Raw genomic sequence first — 20,763 nt, forward strand, 5'->3', positions numbered from 1 at the left:
ATCTTGTTAAAAGCATTGTTTAAAAAAACCGCAAAATATATCAGAAGTTAGTCTTCCAGTGAACTCTCTAATATTCTAGAAATCAAGGAAATAGTCTCTTAAGGACCAAATCTACTTTAGAAGACAATGAAAATAAAACTTCTTATTTTATCAAGAACATGAATTTCTATAAGCAGAAAAGCCAGTCTCATTTTCTCATAAGGGTGTTCTTGTACAGCAGTCATGGTAACACTTCTCTCTTCAATCTCACCTCACGGAACTTGAAGGACCCACATTTCAGAAAGGTACTTCCAAATAAATTTGGTTGCAACTGGCTCAAAGATTCAAGGGAAACATTGCAGTATGGGTGACATGACTGCCTAAGTTCCTTATGACACCAGTTTTAAAGGAACCTATATTAACAATTAAAAGTCAAGAAAATTAATGGGTTGGTTTTGGGGGAAGAGGGTGTCAGCTGGGACAGGAAAGGAGACAGAAAAAGATTTTTGTTTTGTGTTGATTCACAAGTCCATATCAGAAGACACTGAACATACCACATTCAACAGCACACGCATTTCCTCGCTCCGTCTTTGGCAGAAGTTCTGTTCGTTCTTTATTTCTGACAGGAAACCTCTGAATTAAACTGCGAATAGTGTGTTTTGTACTGGGAGCCAAGCAACAAATCATTACTGCATGTGTTAGCTCTGATCCATCCTTTTTCCTTACAGTCAGATATCGATTTGCTCCTTTTCTGGGGGGGGGAAAAAAGGATTTTCAGAATAAATTAACCTATTTACCTCTATGTAATGATCTTTGACCATAATTCTTTCAAGATGGCTGTCAGATTATTTTTAAATATGTCATAACTAGAAACTTCCAAATAACGTCCTATGTAGCATAACACACACCAAAATAACAGAAGCATCCACAATATTCACCATCAAAACCACACTCTGTTCAAATAAGGCAGTGCAGCACAGACACTGCAGACTTGAGATGATTACACCCAGCACAACCTTACAATTAGGCCGCCATAATGTAACACTGCCCTGCTACCTTTCTGTTGAAGGTCCATCACTCCACTTGCTTCCCAAAAGACAGACCACTTATTACATAAAACTCATTTCTAGACTAATTTCAGAGATTTAGAGGTTAAATATCAACAGACAGACATAACAGACAAACAAATAGCCTTCTAGTGATATTCCAAGCCTTAATGAAATCCAGTAAAATAAATTAGATTCCCAGGATGTTCATTATCAAAGATTTACAATGGGGAATTAGAGCCAAAACACTTAATCATAATAGCATTTGTTCTCAGACTGAACTCTGATACTGAAATGCAAACAGCTGTTGTAAATATGTTTGAAACTGAACTATTTTGTGCCTGGGCTACAGAGACATAGCAACACTTTGAAAATGACTTCTTGGGATAAGAACAGAACGTCACACTAAGAGCCCAGTGCCCTGTCCCTGGCAGGGGTGGTACAGTGGTGCATGTGTATGGGGTGCAGGTACCCAGGTGCTGGCAGGGACAGACTCTGTGAGGAGAGGCCAGGGCTGCCCCATGCACATCCGGCTCCAAAAGACCCACCACAAGGCACAGCTGAGCCCCTCAGTCACATTGGTGGTGATGCTGTAATAACATATTTAAGAGGAGGAAAAAACACTGCACAGCAGCTGTGAGAGAAAAGGGTAAGAAAAATGTGCGACAAACAGCCCAGCGGACACCAAGGTCAGTGGAGGAGCGGTCCAGGTGCTGGAGGAGAGATTCCCCTGAAGCCCACAGAAGAGACCTCAGTGGAGTAGGTTTATCCTGGAGGAACTTCAGGCCATGGGAGAGGCTCCATGCTACCCGCATCCTGTTGAGGAGGAGTGGCAGACCAGGCTGACGGCACACAGCAGTGGGACAAGGTTAACCCGCCACAACATGGCTGCTTTCTAAGTTGTTTGCTTGGGTTCAGCTCTGGGTCAATGCCAGATAACATTTCAAAACAGCAACTAACTGAAGCTGGAACAATACTTGAATGTGCATGTCCAGGGAAAGGTTGGCAGAACTGGAATGCTTCCCTCGACTATGCCGCCAATCTTCACTGGTTCTCAGAAACTTGGAACCACAGAATCACAGAAACATTGAGATTGGAAGGGACCTCTGGAGGTCACCTGGTCCAAGCCCCCTGCTTAAGCAAGTTCACATAAAGCCAGGTGCCCAGGACCACGTCCAGACAGCCTTTTGAGTATCTCCAAGCTTGAAGACTACACCACCTCCCCAGGCGACCTGCACCAGTGCTCGATCACCTCGACAGCAAAAAAGTGTTTCCTGATGTTCAGAGGGAACCTCCTGTGTTTCAGTGTGTGCCCCTTGCCTCTGGTCCTGGCACTGGGCACCACTGGAAAGAGCCTGGCTCCGTCCTCTTTGCACCCACCCTTCAGATATTTATGTATGCAGATGAGATCCGCTGGAGCCTTCTCTTCTCCAGACTGAACAGTCCCAGCTCTCTCAGTCTTTTCTTATAGGAGAGACGTTCCAGTTCCTTCACCACCTTATCGGCCCTTCACTGAACTCTCTCCAGTATGTCCATGACTCTGTCCTACTGATGATTCCAGCACTGGACACAACACTCCAGGTGTAGCCTCACTAGGGCTAAGTAAAGGGGAAGGATCACCTCCCTCGACCTGCTGGCAATGCTCCTCCTAATTGGGGGGATAGTGGGGAGCTGGAGAGGCAGCCCTGATGCCATGTGAACACTGGTGTGTTATCAACACTGTTCTAGCTACAGATAGAAAGCACAGTACTACAAGGGCTCCTATGGAGAATTTTAACTCCATCCCAGCCAGACCAATGTCTAGAGGAAAACATATAAGCTATAAAGAGTTTATAGTAAGTTTTCTATAAGCATTCAACATACACTTGCTTAACCCCAAGGAAAAAGCTAAGGATACAAAGTACTGTCCTACAGTTCCCAAGCAATACCTTCCCTTATTTATCCACCCTATGCAACAAGTACAGATACACTAATGAACATTAACAATAAAATTCTACCCTATCTAGAAAGTCAATGATGAAAGCCAACCATGATAAAGCTTTTAAAAACTGATCATTTCACAATTTATTGCAAGCATTAACACTGAGACTAAGCACAAGTAGAACATTTGAATTTATTTTAAAAGAAAATGTATGTTTCTTAAATGTGCAATGCATTATTATAGTTAAAAAAAATATATATGTAGTTTACGTCTTCCCAGGTAAGTATTTCCTTTTTCTTAGCTGTTTAAATTTCAGTTCAACCATTCTCCAAGCTTCACGTCACCCTGCACACTCCACATTTAAAAAAGAAACAAAAAACCACAAAACAAAAACAGAGGATGATTGTCCCACTACACTGCACTGGTGCAGCCCCACCTCAAATACCATGTTTGGGTGCCTCAGTATGAGAAGGACATCAAACTATTGGAGTGTGTCCAGAGGAGGGCGACCAAGATGGTGAAAGGCCTCAAGGGCAAGACTTAGGAGGAGCAGATGAGGTCACTTGGTTTGTTCAGCCTGGAGAAGAGAAAGCTAGGGGGTGACCTCGTTGCAGTCTGCAGCTTCCTCAAGGTGGGCAAGGGAAGGAAGGGGAGGTGCTGGTCTCCTCTCTCTGGTGACCAGTGATAGGACATGGGGAAATGGAATGAAGCTGTGTCAGGCGAAGTTCCAATTGGACGTTAGGAAAAGGTTCTTCAGTGAGAGGGTGGTCAGTCACTGGAACAGGCTTCCCAGGGAAGTGGTCACAGCACTAAGCCTGCCAGAGTTCAAGGAGCATCTGGAGGATGCTTTTAGTCCTACAATTTAGTTTCAGGTAGTCCTGTGAGGAGCAAGAAGTTGGGCCCAGTGATCCTCATCAGTCCCTTCCAACTTGAGACGTTCTGTGATTCTATGAAAACAACTACCAAAAATACCATAGAATATACTAGGGAGCTGCTCAGAGACACCTACAAAGCTCTACAGATAAAAAAAGAATTCAGGCAGTGTTTACCAGCTACAGTTAAGCACAGGCACTGTACAACCCAAGCATATTCATCCTAACCATCTGCGCACCTCTGATAAGGCTTTCTAACATTCCTTGTTCCCAAAATATGATGCAAAGATACACAAGTTCAGCCAAATTTACTGTCTCAGGCATCTGCGGCAAAAATCAGCTATAGCACTCCCAACATTGGAATCACATTGGAAGCATAAACTTCACTTGGAACAGCACTATGCTTGAGTAAGATCTTCTGACACCAAGGTACATGTTCAATGCAATCAGTGCTGAATAGCACTTACTCCCTAATTATGTATAGACTAGAGAACTATCATTTTATTCTGCTTTTACAAGAATCATAAACTATCACCAAAAATGAGGAAGAGCAAACGCTGATATTGTCTTACAACAGTTCACACACACACGTTATACACAACGCTCCATATATGTGGGTTTTCCCTGTAACTTTCCTGCCACCTGAACTTCCAAAGGAATCAGGCTCTCACCTTTCACACAAGGTCATCAGGTCAACGAACATGGGTTTTCTCCTCAAAAGATCAGAACAGGGTAAAAGAAACATCATCCTACCTACATATGAAGCCTCTTCTCCTGCACTTCTCAACAGCAGCACTCTTTTGGATGTGCTACTCCAGGTTACATTTTATATGTCTACAAGATTCTACGCAAAACCACTGGGTACACAATAGGGCAGGAAACACAAACAGATTTTTGTGAGAAGTCTTTTTTATGGACCCATGAAATCCAACAGTACAAGGGCAAGCTGTCTCAAACTAAGCACATCATAAATTATTTAAGTAGGCATAAAGTAATGTCTACTTTTAAGTAGACATAAAGCAAAGCACAAAGATACTTATTTTCATCTTACTTTCTAAACTTTTTTCTCTAGTACTATTCCCTGCAACAGTGCAGGATACACTAGAAACACGTCATTTTAACACTAATCATGAAATTCCATACATGTGCACCAAAAAAAAATCAAAATCAGGGTCCAACTTACCCTTTACTTTTAGATATCAGCCCAAGAGACTGACAAAGCCGGTGAACAAATGCTCTTTCAGTACTAGTGAAAGAAGAAGGAAACTCCATTTCTAGAAAGGCAATGAAAAAAGCAAACATTAACAACGCAACACACATTATTTGTGATGTATTATCTCAATGTTACGAGTTTTTCAAACCCCAAACCCGTCACGTTCTCCTGTGAACAACGGGACGAATGGCAGCACTGTGTCTTCACACCTGTAGCAATGCACAGTTCACGAGCAAGCCATCCCATCCGGGCGGACAGGAGCTCAGGAAAGGCTTCAGCCGGTGAGGCGGCGAAGAGCCCAAGGGCCCAGATGTCTGTCACCCCGCTCCAGGCCTCGTACCGCCGCGCCGGCCCAGGCCAGGCGCTCACGGCCGTTCCGGCTGCCCGCAGGCCCAGCGCCCGCCTCGCCACCGGCCCGCCGCGACAGGCCCGGCCCCTACCTGTCTCCTCCGCGGCCGGACCGCCGCTACGCACCTTTTTCCTCCCCGTACCGGAACCGCTCCAGGGCGAGGTTCACCGCGATCTCCACCTCCTCGTCCACGCGGATATCCTTCAGGCCCTTGCTTCGGCCGCGGCCCGCCGCGGGGCCTGCTGCGGCGGGGTTACCCGACCCCCCGCCGGGCTGCGCCGGGGGGCCGCCACCGCGCTGCGCCGGGGAGCCGCCACCGCGCTGCGCCGGGGAGCCGCCACCGCGCTGCGCCGGGGGGCTGCCACCGAGCTGCGACATGCCTCCGCCACCGGGGCTATCGAGGGGACGGCGGAGGGCAACGTCGACGCGGTGAGCCTTGGTAGCGCGGGGGATTCAGCGGAAGCCAAAGGCGGCGGGAGCAGCACCCTTGCGGAGGGGCGGGGCCGCGCCAGCGCAGCGTCGCGACGTGCCGCGCGGGGCGGGGCGGCCAGGAAGAGGCCCCTCCCCCCCGCCTCCCGTCGGGCAGAGGCTCCGCCCCCAGGGCGTTGGGGCCGATGGGAGAGCAGTCTCGCGCGGCCGTGGTTTATCTCTTTTCGTTAGGGTGTTAATGTATGTGTCATTGGAATCGTGTACAATTGGCAGTGACTAAACAATAGCGCTAATATCTGTATGGCCATAAATGACACAATTTAATTGAGTGACATTAAATATAGCTGGGTAAGATCATCACAGCCCTCAGCCTCGTCACTGCAAAGTATTACTTGTCTGCGATTCTCTAGAATGCAAGTAATTTTTCAAGATGACCCTCCAAGGAGAAGTTGTTTAGCCATTTAGCATTATGGGGGATTTGCTGGTGTCTTGAGTATCTACTGATCTTTAGATCAGTAAATGACCGTTGGGATGAAACAATCATCTTTTCCCACTGTCCTTTGACTCCATGATGAGGATGTGAAAAAAAAAACCTCTTGGACATGACATGGGATTAATTATTGAAGGTTGCTGCTTTGGAAGCATTCATTCAGCCAGAAGGAGAGTACTTTGAAGAAGAGTAAACTATTCCTCAAGTGTGAAATTAAGTGGAGAACTAAATAAACAGCAAACAATGACTGTCTGATGTAGCTACCTGAAAAATACCTCTTAAGAGACCTCTACTAAAGCTGTGTACCAAAGTTGTATACAAAGCTTACTTCAGCATAATTCTCTGCTGAGAAGCAGTACTGGAACTGATGGTTTGCTCTATTGTAAGTTTGATTTTAAAATTTTCTCAGTTTTTTCATCCAGGTACCTTCCTATACATAACCAACCAAAGTGCTTAATGCTATTTCCGTATAGCTGTTTCTATGGCATTCAGTAGTGTCATGTTAGAGCACATCACATTTATCAGGAAAAATCAAACTCTTTGTCTTAACAAGATAAGGATTCCTCTTACCTTCCTTAGCGTCAACAGTAATAAATGAGAGATCATAACTTTGTTTGAAAGAGTCACATAAGAGATTTTTAATTACAAACCCAGATCTGTCACCGATTCCTGTGTCTTAATAGCATCATCTTGCCTTTCTACAAAAAAACCTCATATAATTCTGCAAAATGATTCCTCAGGCCCTATTCTGATCTCAGTTTGCAATCTTGTGTATACAACAGCTCACAGAGATGATAACTAGCTGTTACGTCAGGTCTCATCTATACAGTTAAGAGTGACGCTTATAATGAAGCTTGAGTGCATCCTGCATAACAAATTTCTTACACATAGCTTGCTTCTTTCATTGCTGTGTTGACTCCACAGTGCTATTCAGTGTGAAAAAGAAAAATGTAGTTGGTCAAATAAAAGACGTGACTTAAAGCACACAGGATACACATGGAAAAAGAAAGCATCATTTTTTATACACTCCTGCTGGAAAATAAAGCTGCAGCCTGAATTCACAGCTAAGGTAACTCCATCAGTAGCGTTACACTAGAGGTTAATCTGTCTCCAGGAGTTTAAGACAGGAACTCATAAAATATTAGTGAAATAAAGGGAAGCCCGACTCAGTAAACTAATAATGTTTGAATTTAACACATTGTAAAGATGAATGGAGTGCTGCCACACTGATCATGATTTAAACTACCTGCTTGCTATATATTTTTGCTATAAATATACATTAAAAAACCCTCAAACAGCTAATAAATCATTCTTCTCAAACTGCTGATACAAATTAGAGGAGTCAGCATTTCAGTAACAACATCTACTGAACACAGAGTAGTTCCATGCTACAGTGAAGCAGGAAGAAGATTTTCTTGGTAAGTTGTCACCCATATACTGCATCCCGCAACGAGTGCCATGCCCTGCTAACAAGTCGATTACAATCTGCACTGACTGTACGAAAAAAAATGAATGAAGACAGAATTGTGCCTTAAGCCCACGTCTTGGGGCAGCTGTGCAAACTGGTCTCCTTCTTGGTGAATTTAGTTCCAAAAACAGTAAGGGTGATTCTGGACCACCTTTGAGGTTGCCCTCCAGCTCCGACTGGCCTCTGTGCAGGCAGCAGCCCTGGGAAGGGCAGCAGCAACATAGTCTCTGGAGCACATGGGATCCAAACGTGCCCTTACTAGCATGGTGTAGGGGCATGCCTCATGATGGTGTAACAGGTCCAGCTTCCTGTTAGTTATGTCTCCTCTCAGACTTTTGAGAAAAGACCTTTACAGACAGGTCCCGTGTCTATGAGCAAAGGAAGTGCTTTTCTGCATTCAGCTAGACCTTCACCCAGCGAAGCATTCTAGCTCCAGCTCAGGTCCATATTAGATGTAGAAGTACAGTAGGAACATGTAACAGATCATTCTGAAAAAAGTATATACAAACCAGTTTTCATCTTTGTTTCTCTCCATGTTCTTAGACATGGTGGTTTTTATATATCCTTTATACCTTTTCTGTAATAAAAATTACTAGCTGTGGATTTTCTTAGTAGAATTAACAACTTTTAAGACTTCTTAAAATCCTTTTTCATGGTTGGCCTCATAAATACCTTCTGGCTGAGGCTTTCAGTAAACAAATAACTCCTGGAGTAAGAATTATTTCCTTCTATCACCATATGTCCAAATGCCTTATATTTTTTAATATGAAGCATTAAGAGGCAAGAGAGTTTCATGCTAAAATACATCTGCTTGTTCAAATACAATTCTGCATTCTTATTTTACCCTCCTCAGAGGCACTTGTATTATGTAGCAGCTTTTGCTAGCTTCTTTTTACTTTGCAGAATATTTTCTTTCTCATGTATACTGTAAAATTCCACAAACAATGCCAGTACTGAGAGAAAAAGAACTGTAAAGTTTTTGAAACAAAATTATCCGTTATGTGCTAACTGTGTAAGGGTATTGTGTCAGATTTGACTGCAAAATAGTTAGTGTTTTGTGAATTTTTCTTTAAGATTTTAGTGTTGTAAGACTTGTTGTCTCTTGAAATATGATGCAAGAATCACTGATGAGCTAATATTATTCTGCAAGATTAGGTTAGTGAAGAAGCACAGGATTAATATTTTTTTTCAGTTCTTTGATTACCAAAAAGACACTATGATAAGTTTTTATTTTAGGCATCACGGTAAATTTGTAACCAGATAGGTATTGGCTGTAATGGTCATTAACAATCCCATAAAATAAGATATGTACTCACACATATTTAGGGAAGTATGGCTAATGTGAAATTATAATGGGACATGTTTGTTTAATAACTTATCTGTGGTGAAAATGGGCGTCTGTTGCTTTACTGCACACAACTGTATACACTGATAGTTCCCTAATCCAGTTTTGCTGCTGATGTGGGCCCTATCTGGATGATTGCCTCCTTCCCGTTCATGTTACTTCTTGTACCACATACTGAGACACAATTTCTTGTTCATCTGTCTCTTCTACTGCTCTTATTCACTTTAATTTCTATTTGGTTTTGAGACATAAGGGAAAAAGTCTATTGATCAGTTTAATCAATGGTGTATCAGTGTGCGTGTAGATAAATATTTACATGTGTGCTTCTATCTGTGTGCTCTCGGTCCTTCCTTAAATAATGTTTAAACCTTCTGAACAGTTTAAACGAAAACCAAAGGAGGGGGTGAAACTCTCAGATGCCATATTCCTCAAAGTTTAATGAAAATAGGCAGCAGAGTAGAAGATAGAAATCCTACTTCTATTCAACTGAATAGAAAGGCTGAAGCATGAGCTCACAGTCCTTATTACATAACAGAAAGACTTAAAAAAAATCTGTCAAGTCCAGGATAAATTTTAATCAAAAGTTTGTGTACGATCAACTCTAGAAAATCCAACTAACCACACACCTCTGTAATTTACACTGAATTGTCATTTCCTGACAGAATACTGTTTCAGCGAAATATTTTGACCAAAATTATAGCTGCGTTGCAGAAATTTTCTAGAACATAGAACATGTTGAACTATTGCAGCCATCAGTAGTCTGCAGAAATAAGTTATCAAGGTTACCTCAGTTACACTACAAAAAGACCATTTATGTTTACAAGTGTCCTAATTTTTTTCAATCAGAGTAGTATTTTGTTAACAGAGACATAAATTTATTCAAAAATAATACACTTTGATTAAAAACAGGGGAAATATTAAATTCTTTATTTATATGTATATGAAAGAAATGCATAGGAAATAAACATTCTGTCATGTATGCAGATCCAAATTGTGGATCCATATGCAAGATCCAGGACCAGCAAATACTGTTAAGTAGGAGAGTGGTTTAGGACATTTTTGGAAAAAGGGGCAAACCTGTTCTCATTTATATTCATTATCATGAAGCAAAAGTACACTCCTTAAAACAAAACAGTTTTACAAGGTTGAGCATTATAAAGGTGAAGAATTAATAGGGAGCTTCTCAAAAAAGTTATTCATATTCTATCTAAATGAAACTATTTTCTATCCTAGATGAAATACCTCAGTTTTGCATATCACATTTTGGAGCAGGAGAAAAAATCACAAAAAATTATTTCACAAAAAAGGTTTATTTTCTTCTGAAAATACTGTTTTAAGAGTTTTCAACCAGCTCAGTTAAGAACTCCACAGTAAAGGCTGCATAAGACTTACATTTGTAGCTGGGGCTCGAAATCCTAGATCTGTGATGTGAGGTGGATCTAAGTGAAGCAATGTGAGAAGAATAATAGAGCGACTCCAGATATCAGGATTTTGATGAGAATTTAACTAGCCATTTCCTAGCTAAACCGTGGCTCTGCTGGAAGCAAATGTACTTTGCAGCATATGAAGATGTTTTAAATAATATTTACTTAAACTCACATAATATGTCTGTTACTTTACATTTTGTTGCAGTGAAGACCAATAAACAAAGACGGTCTTTATCTGAAGCTTACTGAAATAAAGGATAATCTCTCCTTTGACACCACCAAGCATTGCTTTCAATTCTTTGTGTACATCAAAATCTTCAGTCTGAATACCTAAGCAGTTATGGCAATTTGAATGGCTAATCCCCCTGATCTACATTACAGTAACATCAGAAGTATGCATTTGGTAAGCAATGTGATAGAAAATAAAACATTTGTATTAATTTCACTTCCCTAATTAAAAAAATGTTTACGTAGGAAATAATTTTTGCTTGGCTATTATATAGGTTGGGCACAGATTACATAGGCTAGACACAGGGTTAGCTAAGGTGTACGTATGTGGGCATAACATCTACATCTTGTTAGTGCGGTACACATGTGGCTTTGCACCCAGCCAGGCCCACCCACCAGCCCATGTCCCAGCCTGGCCTTGGCTGTCCCCAAGGAGGTGCCCAATGCCCAGGGTTGACCCCTGCCCTCCTCCCTGGCTGGGGTGGGGGGAAAGGTCCTGTCTGCCAGGCTCTTCCGTGCCTCCCCAGGCAGCCCCCTGTGATCCCCAGCCCCCAGCGAGCAGCTGCCCCTGCTGCGCCCTGGCAGCATAAGCCACAAGAGTCCCAGCTGTACCTCAGCTGGCGTGCAGAAATGTGTTGGGCTCCAAAGGCATTAATGATCAAGTCTGGGAAAAACAGCCTGAGGTGTAGGACAGATCAGCCAGCCAAGTAGTTTCCAACTTATGCTTTTAAGTTGGAAACTGCTTGGCTGGCTGATCTGTCAATCATGATTGACGGCAGTGCATTTTCATTTCTTTTTGCCAAAAAAATCACGTGCCTACAAAATAGGTATGCAAAACTTTCACAGAAAGTAATGTTTCCACAAAAGAAAAAAAAATGCTTTGGACATTAAATGGTTGCACTTTATTAATTGCTTTAAAAAGCAAACTGTTTTCTGTAATATTTGTAACATGTTCCTAATGCCTGACATTTACTGCTGTCTTGGAATACAGTCTTTTCTTCATTTGGCAGAAGTAACAGTGCATCAAACACAAAAAATTCAAGGATTTTGAAAGATCGGGTCCAAGTGTGCCAGACTTGGCACCACTTCCCAGCTGTTCATGCTATATTCTCATTTTTCTGTCATTGCTCTATCCAGCGTGTGCTGTGTTTATAAAAGTGGCCTAAGATGCTGGCACGTATAAAAATAAAAAAAGGAAATGACAAAGCTACTTGTTCCTCTTGTCCCATTTCTATTTATTGGCTGAGGCAAGGCCTGAACATTGCTGTCCCATCACTGAAGTGTAGTCTGATGCCTAACTAGCCAGTACAGCTAAAAAAAAGTGGGTAGCAAATTGGCTTAAATCAGCTAAATAGCCCGCCAGATTGCACCATCTTTATAGGCATGTGTGACCAGTACCCCCTGCTCCCAACCCCTGGTAATGTGGTTAGCACAACTAACACCACTTTGTAAGCCAAGCAGCCATGCTCTGTGACCGAGCGGGTCATGTATGCGCCCCCTTTCCCTCGTTATCAGGCCCTGAAGGTCCTGTGCACTGAGAAGACAAACCAAACAGATTTCTTCCCCTCCCTGCCAGCCTCAAGATTCCTGGGTGCCAGACCGATTATTCCTTCCTTGCCAGCCTTGAGGGTCCCAGGCACCGGGCCAACACAGTGGCAGTGATGACCCCATCACAGAACAGAGAAGCGTAACAGCACCCAGAACATTGTCCACAGAATCGTGCATTTATGAGTCTGAAGTGGGGAACTTGGAGCGGGGCTGCTGCCGCACGGTGAGACCCAGGGGCCTCCAGTGGCCAGGGACACCTCCACCGTCCTCTGCTTCCTCCGCGGACTGAGTGACTCATATTTTTTTATATGATTTTTGAATCTAGATTAAGATTGTTATATTGATACAGCAAACCATGTATTAAGATCTGACCCAATCTGCAGGAGGTCCAGGTGGTCAGAAATGATAAGTTAAGTTGTATTATAAATTCTGTGTTATGCTACTTATAGATTGAACTATATTGATTCTGCTTGTAGAAATCCCATGCCATTCTAATCATAAATTCTGTGCTGTACTAATCATAATATCCTGTTAAGAAAATAAAGCTGTAATTGTAACTACAATTCAGTGCCATCATCATTCTGCCAAGGATCCCTAAAAGAACCAGGCTGTCCCCTTAGTGTCGGGTGACAGTATATCAGCCAGTTTACAGGGAAATGCCTGTTATCCGAGAACCTCATAGAGAAACCGGGAACTCTAGAAGGTGCGTTTGGCACAACTGGAAAAGGGTTGGAGGCGGTATTTAGGAAGCGGGAAGGGATGGTATTCTGGGGAAGTGGACTCCTGATGCTGACAAAGGTCAGTGTTGCACACCCTGGCTACCTTGCTTAAATTAATATTACTAAATTAAAATTAATGCTTGAAATCTTAAGTTACTGGTTGTTTTGTTTGTTGGGTTGGAAGGAGGTTAATCTTAAAGTGCTATGGCTGAAAGCTATGTAGCAGGAAATTTTTCTCTTTTTTGGTTGATTGATTTTGGTCATTTGGCAGCTTTCTACGTAGAGTCACTTTAGCTGTTTTCTTCTGCAAAACCACCTGTAGTCAAATTTTAAGAGGTGTACAATGGTTTTCTTTATCTATTGTTCAACACCTACCTTGAGATAGTCTTCACTTCCAGAGATCATGCAAACTTAAAACTCCTGTTGATTTGGTGGGGAGCCTTAGGAGTCTCATGCCTATCTTTCAGAGATCTCAGATTTTGTGTATACAAATATTGGAGAACAAACGGAGCTAGTACTACTACAGCATTGTTATTAATTTTTGCAATGGCTGTCCCATATTTTTATATTTGCATTTGGAAATCAAGGCATTACAGAAAGCTGATTGTAGAAAATAATGTAATATTGAAAAATTATGGGTTCATTTAGCTTAGATGAAAAGATAAACAAAAAACAGATTGACAGTTAAGATCCTCAGTTTCAAAAAGAAAAGCTACAAACTCTCTTCTTTTGTGAAATATCAAGCCTATTTTCCAAGAGGGGTAGTAGCAGTATCGAGGTCTCACTCCTTGCCCTCCTTCCTTGTTCTCTCTAACTGCCTGGACACCATGCCCTGTTCCCACCAGGGGCAGTGAGAATGCATTTCAGGAAGGACTGTACGTTCTATCGCACAGCATGTTCTCCGTTTAAACACATCTTTTGCCACTCGCATTTTTGGCTGCAGGAGTGAACTGCCACATAATTTATATCAGGCACCAGAATGTGGGGAACTACAGCTTAGAGTGCTGCTTCCCAGCCAATGTGATACATCTTTTTAAAAGTTAGATGTGGATCACAATACAAACCAACAGGCTCAGCTGGTTTTACTGTCTTGCATGCCGTACCACAGCTAGGATATCAGCTGTTCCCACCAGCTAGGAGGAACTGGTGCAAGCGATTTTTTTTTAGTATGAAAATTCAGAAACTACTGCACTAGGTTTTCTTGGGACTTACCTTGAAGATGCAAAAATTAATTGCAACTGATCCCTCAGAAGGGGAAAAACTAGCAGGAAAAACTCAATGTATAAATAACCAACTCAGAAAGGTCATTAACAAGGAGCAGATAGCATATAAGGATAATTCCTGATCTGCAAAGAAAGCTACTGTGTGAAGCATGCAGGTAAGATAAGAACAAAAGATAAAAGTGCCAACTGAGAAATTTAGCTAGATTAGAGAATATGTGGGGGATTAGTTTAAAAAAAGAAATCAGAGAAAAAGGTAAGAACTGGCTAACCGTAAGCATCAGGGTGGAGGGAGGTCATTCTTGGGAGATTCTCATTGCTGTGTTTTGGATCCCATCTTGCTACACTGGTATTGGTGGCTTTGTCAGGAAACACTGTTTTAGAACTCTGTAGGGTTAAGAATTTTGATTCTTAAGAAGAAGAAGAGTGTGCTATATTTGCAGAATGTGTGCAAGAATTCTTGTGTGTGGTGTCAAACAGCTAGTCTATGGGATCTGGCTGAAGAAAATGGTCCTATGACTGCGCAGCTCATCCAGTCATCAGTGTAAAACAAACAGCTGCAGTGAACAACTTATCTCACACAGGAGCAACATCCTGCATAGGACTGAGAAAAAGCAGTGCTAAAAGTAAGAGACCATTGTAGGTGAAAAGATGGAACATGACGTAAATCTTCAAAGATTACACACTACAATCTGAAAGAAAGATACTTGCAGTATTCTCTGCTTTCATTGTCTTGAAAGAGTACGGAAGCGTGTTGGCTTCATACCCCAGTGTGCTGGTCATCCAGCAAGAACCAGCGTGAGCAACTTAATTTGGAAAACTGCAGAGACTGAGAGAATATGAAAGTCAGTGTATATGCATGCTTGCACTTGCAAATAGTTCTAGTAATAAACCAGCATAGAGATTCTTTGCCTTGACTTACTTAATCAAGGAACAACAAATACTAACAGTTAGAACTACTGCCATCAGTTATTATACTTGAAAGGGACTGTGCAATAAGAGAGGTGTGATAACTTTGCTGACTTTACATATTCATGAGCCATTGTCAACAGTAAGGAAGATCAAGTTGTTGTGAGGGAAGAACTGGATGTCTTCAAAGACTGAAATAATAGAAAAAGGATAATATCTGATAGTACGAGAGAAATGCGTGTCCTTAATAACAAGATTTTTTTTTCCATATACAGAAATAGGCTAGGAAAAAACTTAGCTGACCTAGTTAATCACAGGATGGTGGAGTAAGAAACGTAATGCTACTGAGAAACTGGCAAATGCAGTTTTAGGCTGCTTCAAAATACGTATTTCCAGTAGAGATAAAAGATACTGCCATTGGTGCTGCGGGTCTATCAGTTCTTCTCACATGAATAAGAAAAAGCAGACTGATTAAAACTTAATTAGGTGTTGAAAAGGGTGCCAAGGATACGAAAGGAAACAAAGAAGCCCTCCTATACGCGTGAGATTAAAATGTTTTTTTCATCTGGCAACATGAAGAGTACAAAGAAAATTACTTTTCTCCAAATGCAAAGAAGAGAAAAAGACAGAGAGGTGTAAGCCATGAACAAGTTCAGAGCACTATCTGATGATGAACTATTGGAGAAGAAAAACAAATTACTTAGTTTAGAAGTAAAATTTGATCAGTGGAAAGGAACTAGATGCATCCAGAGGGCCTGGTGGTCTGTGCCCCAGAGTGCTTCCACCTGTTCAATACCCCATCGAACAGCCTGATGCGCAAACACAGGGCTACTGAAAATGTTGGGGTTTGTTGCAGTTTGTGTTGGCTTGGCTTCCACAGGCCAGCCAAAGTCAAATGAGGCCACACCACCCCCGAAGCAGGGAGCTGGGCCTGCCCAGTGCAAGGAAAACAAGCGGCCCCCAGACCACCACACTGAGCAAAGTTTGCCCAGCACTCAGTGGCTGGACTCTAGTGGGGCGCGTAACCACAATTACGAGTGCAGCTAGCCCCGATTTGGCTAGCCCACTCACTCACGGTGCCACCGCAGTTTCTGGCACCGGGAGAGAGGCCCGCGGAAAGAAGGACCAAGGTCGAGGCAGGACGGCAGCGTGCGCCCGGGGGGAGCGGGCACCTTTCGCCGCCGCCTCCTTCCCCCGCCGAGCCTAGGCGCCCAGCGGTGGCAGGGCGGCTCCCGGGGGGTCCCCGCCGAGGCGGGAGGAGGGACTCCAGCGCGCCCAGCCAGGCCAGGCCACTCCGGCCTCGGGGCGCGCCCACCCACCCGCCCCCGCGGGGCCGCGCCTGGAGTCGGCGGGGCCGCGCCGGCGGAGGGTGGATGCGGGGCCGGGTGGTGCGGGGGGGCTCCCCGCCCCCGCCCCGGCATTGTGCTGCCGCTCGCACTGTGCGGGCGCGGCGGGACTGGGAATCCCAGGCGCCTGAGGCAGTCTCGCCGCCGCCTCCTCAGCAGCTGGGCGCATGATGGCGGCAGCCGCCGTAGCGGAGGTGAGCAGCGCCGGGAGCAGCGGCAGCGATACCTCCAGCACGGGTGAGGAGGAGAGGATGAGGCGCCTCTTCCAGACCTGCGACGGCGATGGGGATGGCTTCATCAGCAGGTAGCGACAGCGGGAGGAGGTTCTTTGCGCCGCTGGTACGGAGCCATCCCGTCCTTCTCCCCCCCGTCCTTCCTCCCCCCGACCCGCTGCCCCGGCTGTCCGCGAAGCGGCGTCTCAACTTTTCGGCGAGTTTGAGTAGTTCGCGGAGCACAGCCCCCGCCCGGCCGGTCCCTCCGCGTCGCCAGTGGGGCAGCCTCTCGGCGGCTTCAGCCGCTGGCCGCTCCAGGGCGGACCTTCGCACCGCCCGCTGCCCCCCCGCCCCGGCACGGCGCGACCAGCCCCCGCCGGTCCTTCAGCGAGCGCAGCGGCCGGCAGCCAGCCAGCCCGCCCGCCCCCGGCGCCCCGGCCCCGCCTTCCGGGCGGCCGCGGGCTTCTGGAGCGGGGGGTTCGGGAGCAGGGCTGTGGGTGTACTTCGGCACGGGGGGCTTTTAGGAAGCGGAGGGGAGGGCGGAGGAACACCGGCGGGAGGACTTGCGCTTCCACCAGCTCTAGACGGTCACGGCGTCTAACCTGGTTGGGTTTTACCGCCTGGTGCACTAGGCAGGTGATTTTTGCAAGGACACTAACAAAGCTGGTCACAGGTAATGGTAAAAGAAAATCTCCCAGATCGTCTGATTTTATTTTTTTAATATGTTTTTTATGAATATGCTTGCTACACGATCTCGTTTACATTCCTCTAATGGTCCCCAGGTAGTTTTGGGATTGTGACCCAGACTGATGGATTTTGAGGGGTAAGTGGTGAGCTCGTACACTTGGAGTAGATAGTTGGAAATGAGCCATAATGAAATGTTCACATATCTGGAAGTACTGTTAGGGTGTTTTGGTCAGGACTGGGTTTTATTGGAAGGGTGTTTGTGGAGCTAGTCCTCTGCTCTCACACCGTAATTCAAAAAATACTGAACTAAAGATGAGATTTGCCAGAGGTGGTACATTTTCAAAATGAAACCTATGCTAGGTGCAGTTAGTAAGTACCTCTAGAGAGCTGAGTCAGAGTGAGGGAATTTCTGAGTCTGTCATCTAATCTGAACCTAAGAATATGACCCTGCGCAGAGGCTAAGTAAACTTCAATCTCCGCTGTCAATTCTTTGGAGCTGTAAAGTTGTTGAAAATCTGTAACAGCTGGCAGTCACTTTAAAAATAAAATTTAAGGGTCATGGTATTTCTTATCTAAACAGCTTCCCGAACACTCTTTTTTCCCCCAGTCTAATGATTATTTTGACAGTTGTGGTTCTGAAATGTAAACTTTGAAAATGTATGCTTTCTAACCGGTGTGCTAAGATCACTTTTCTTTCCATTTGTTGACTGTCTTCATGGAAGTTGTTCTGCTGTCTGAAAACTCAGTATGTTCACTGCCTCCTCAAAGCACACTCGCTGATCTGTACTGTGATGCTTTTCTGCAATGTAAACTCAATGACTTCTGTATATTTATAATTTAAAGGCCTTACTGAGGGAATGTTAATGTTTTAGTGCTTCGTATGGACAGTTGAGAGATGCTACCATGACACATTTCTGATTGACTTTTCTACATGGCCTAAGTTTTGTTCCAAATTGGTATTCTGTGTATTTCAAAATGGGTGTTTCTGAATGTCACTTCAACCACACTGTTGAAAACTTTGAAGACTCCAGGACATGTCTGAGGAGGGACTTTGGATTTCAGCAGGAAATGGAAATAAAGCCCAGAGAATAGCAGTTGAAAGTCCTTCACAAGATGGTAGGTCTGTTGTTGAAGGTTGCTAATACCTTGCTTCAGAAGGGTGTTGTGCCTTCAAGACACAATTGGTATGACCTTGATCGGAGAACAGAGTGTTATAAATTACTGTCTTCCCTTATATTTCCGTATTTGTGAGAAAGTAGTGAATGACTGTTTAACAAATGATCTTTGACATGAGAGGGAGTCATTTACTTTTCTTGACTTCATTAGCTAGCCTGGGTAATCAGTCTTGTAAATGGAATGCGCTCCTTGCTTTGTGTAGTGTCTCAGTTTCCCTCATGATGTATTTTATGGCAATGGCTTACGCAGGAGCAGACTCAGCCAGTGTTTTTTGGATATATTTGTGGTATGCACCACTATAGTCTTGCAGACAGCTCTTTCTGATTCATGGATACACAGCGTCCTTGTGAAAAGTCGAACAACTAGGGTTCTGTTGTTGTTTACAGTCTTAGTGTTTAGGCAGTTGCCTCTTTTTTAATGTAATGAATTAAAGACAAAAAAGTTACATCTGCTTTTACAGAAAACTTAATCTTGCCATTCTGTGCATACTGTTTGTCTTGATTCTGCTTGGTTTTCCTGTTCCCTCTTGCCTTGCTTCCTTGGACTTGCGTTTACTCATCCTTGAGGACAACAGGTTTTTTGGTGCCTTCCTTGTAGCCCCAGTGGAGGTGGTAAGCTGACTTATGCATGTTACTGTGCCTTTTACAGCAGCTAAACACTGCAATAAATGCCTGGGCATTTGTATAAGTAGCTGAAGACAGAGAAGCCAGCACTGTAAAGTTGGCTGCTTCCTTATGGACGAGAACTGATCTATAGCCTTTTGCTAGTTTGACCCCTTTTTCAGAACTTGTTTTCAATGCAACGGGGTTGAAATTTGCAGTTTTGCAGCTGTTACTCAGCATAAGTTGTCATACCTTTAAAAATGGGTATCCCTTTTCTTTGCGGGGCTGAAGCTTGGTCAGTCAGTTGTTTACGTAGCACATGCAGCAATTTGTTTATAAGATTTATTTCTTTCTAATTCCAGAGCTGTTACGGAAGAGAAGATCTTTGTTCTTGCAGCAGAGCTAGACATCTCATATGCATGTTTGTTTAGTTCATATTGCATGGGGAAAAGAGCTATTTGCATTCCTAATGAAATAGTGGCTCAGCTGTGGAAATGCTTTGTTGTGCATCAAACTGCAAACCTCTTCAAATAATAGCAGGGAAGTAAAGGCACAGATGGAGGGGAGGAGGATGTCCTGAAGTACTGATTAATTTTCAGGCTTTCACCTGAGATACTGGTAAATTTTCAGGCTCTAAATAGTTAGGATGATATCAGAATGATAAGGCATAATTAAAGGTATACCATTGGTGGTTATAATCTAGAAGAAGCTGAATGATGGGGTATGAAATGCTAAACCTGTGTCTCTGGGCATTGCATTCGACATGTGCATGTTGAAATTTTGCAACATGTGGCTAGACAAAAGTACTAAGAAAATGCAAGATTTAACTTGTTGGTTTTTGCTGAAATGGCTTTTGCTTCTTTTAGGAGTAATAGTTACTTAATTATTTTAACATCTTGTGAATGCTTGGCATTCTTCTGATATTTCAACAATGAGAGGTAACTTTACCAAAAAAATCCCAACTGCGAAGCAGTTTACGGTTAAGAGTGGATTCTGAACACTTAAGATGAGCTGGATCAGCCTTGCTGGGAGCAAAAGGCAGCCTGTTTACAGCAGAACTTTATTTTTGCAGCTGTAGCTGGATTGTGTTGTCATTAACAAAAAGCTGTTAACTGAAAAAAACACTAATTGCGTTAGTTTGTTTTGCTTTTTATTCTGTTTCCTTTGAAAAACTTCAGAATCTGATGTTACAGTTAAAAATATATTCAGCTTCAGAGAGTCGGTGCATGGGGGAGGATACCTGCAGCTTTTTTTTTTTTTTTTTTTTTTTTAGGGCCAGCATATGTGGCCCTGGTTGATGTCAGTGAGGAAAGTGAGAGCATGTTGGGTTTTTACAGGTGGCAGGATAGATTAATGTCTTCTTTAGAAATTTAATTACCTTGTAGCTTTATTGTATGTGGATTGTACTGGAGTCCCATTTGGCACATAATGAATTTCATCTTTGCTGCAGAAGTCACTAAATGGGTTTCCAGATTATTCTGTTCTAACACTGAGAGGTCTAAGTTAGGTAACTTTGAATCTTCAGGAAATACTTTTGCTTAAAAAAATGAAGCTATGAGCTATGCAGATAATTGGTG

At 43.4% G+C, this 20,763-nt stretch overlaps 2 protein-coding genes across 2 annotated transcripts in view; one reads left to right on the forward strand and one right to left on the reverse strand.

Moving 5' to 3' along the window:
• YTHDC2 (YTH N6-methyladenosine RNA binding protein C2) overlaps window positions 1-5,758 on the reverse strand; it is a 33,997-nt gene extending 28,239 nt beyond the window's left edge. Inside the window, exons 1-3 of the mRNA XM_086480061.1 lie at window positions 5,506-5,758; window positions 5,002-5,092; window positions 534-730 (exon numbers count right to left, since the gene is read on the reverse strand). Of these exons, the coding sequence (XP_086336187.1) occupies window positions 534-730; window positions 5,002-5,092; window positions 5,506-5,758 (541 nt within the window). The remainder of the gene's footprint in view (window positions 1-533; window positions 731-5,001; window positions 5,093-5,505) is intronic.
• Window positions 5,759-16,676: 10,918 nt separating this feature from the next.
• Window positions 16,677-20,763, forward strand: part of MCC (MCC regulator of Wnt signaling pathway) — a 211,745-nt gene continuing 207,658 nt past the window's right edge. Inside the window, exon 1 of the mRNA XM_086479759.1 lies at window positions 16,677-16,813. Coding sequence (XP_086335885.1) covers window positions 16,677-16,813 — 137 coding nt within the window. The remainder of the gene's footprint in view (window positions 16,814-20,763) is intronic.

This window comes from Leptosomus discolor, chromosome Z (genome assembly GCF_034619465.1).
Source record: "Leptosomus discolor isolate bLepDis1 chromosome Z, bLepDis1.hap2, whole genome shotgun sequence".
Classification (NCBI taxonomy): domain Eukaryota; kingdom Metazoa; phylum Chordata; class Aves; order Leptosomiformes; family Leptosomidae; genus Leptosomus; species Leptosomus discolor.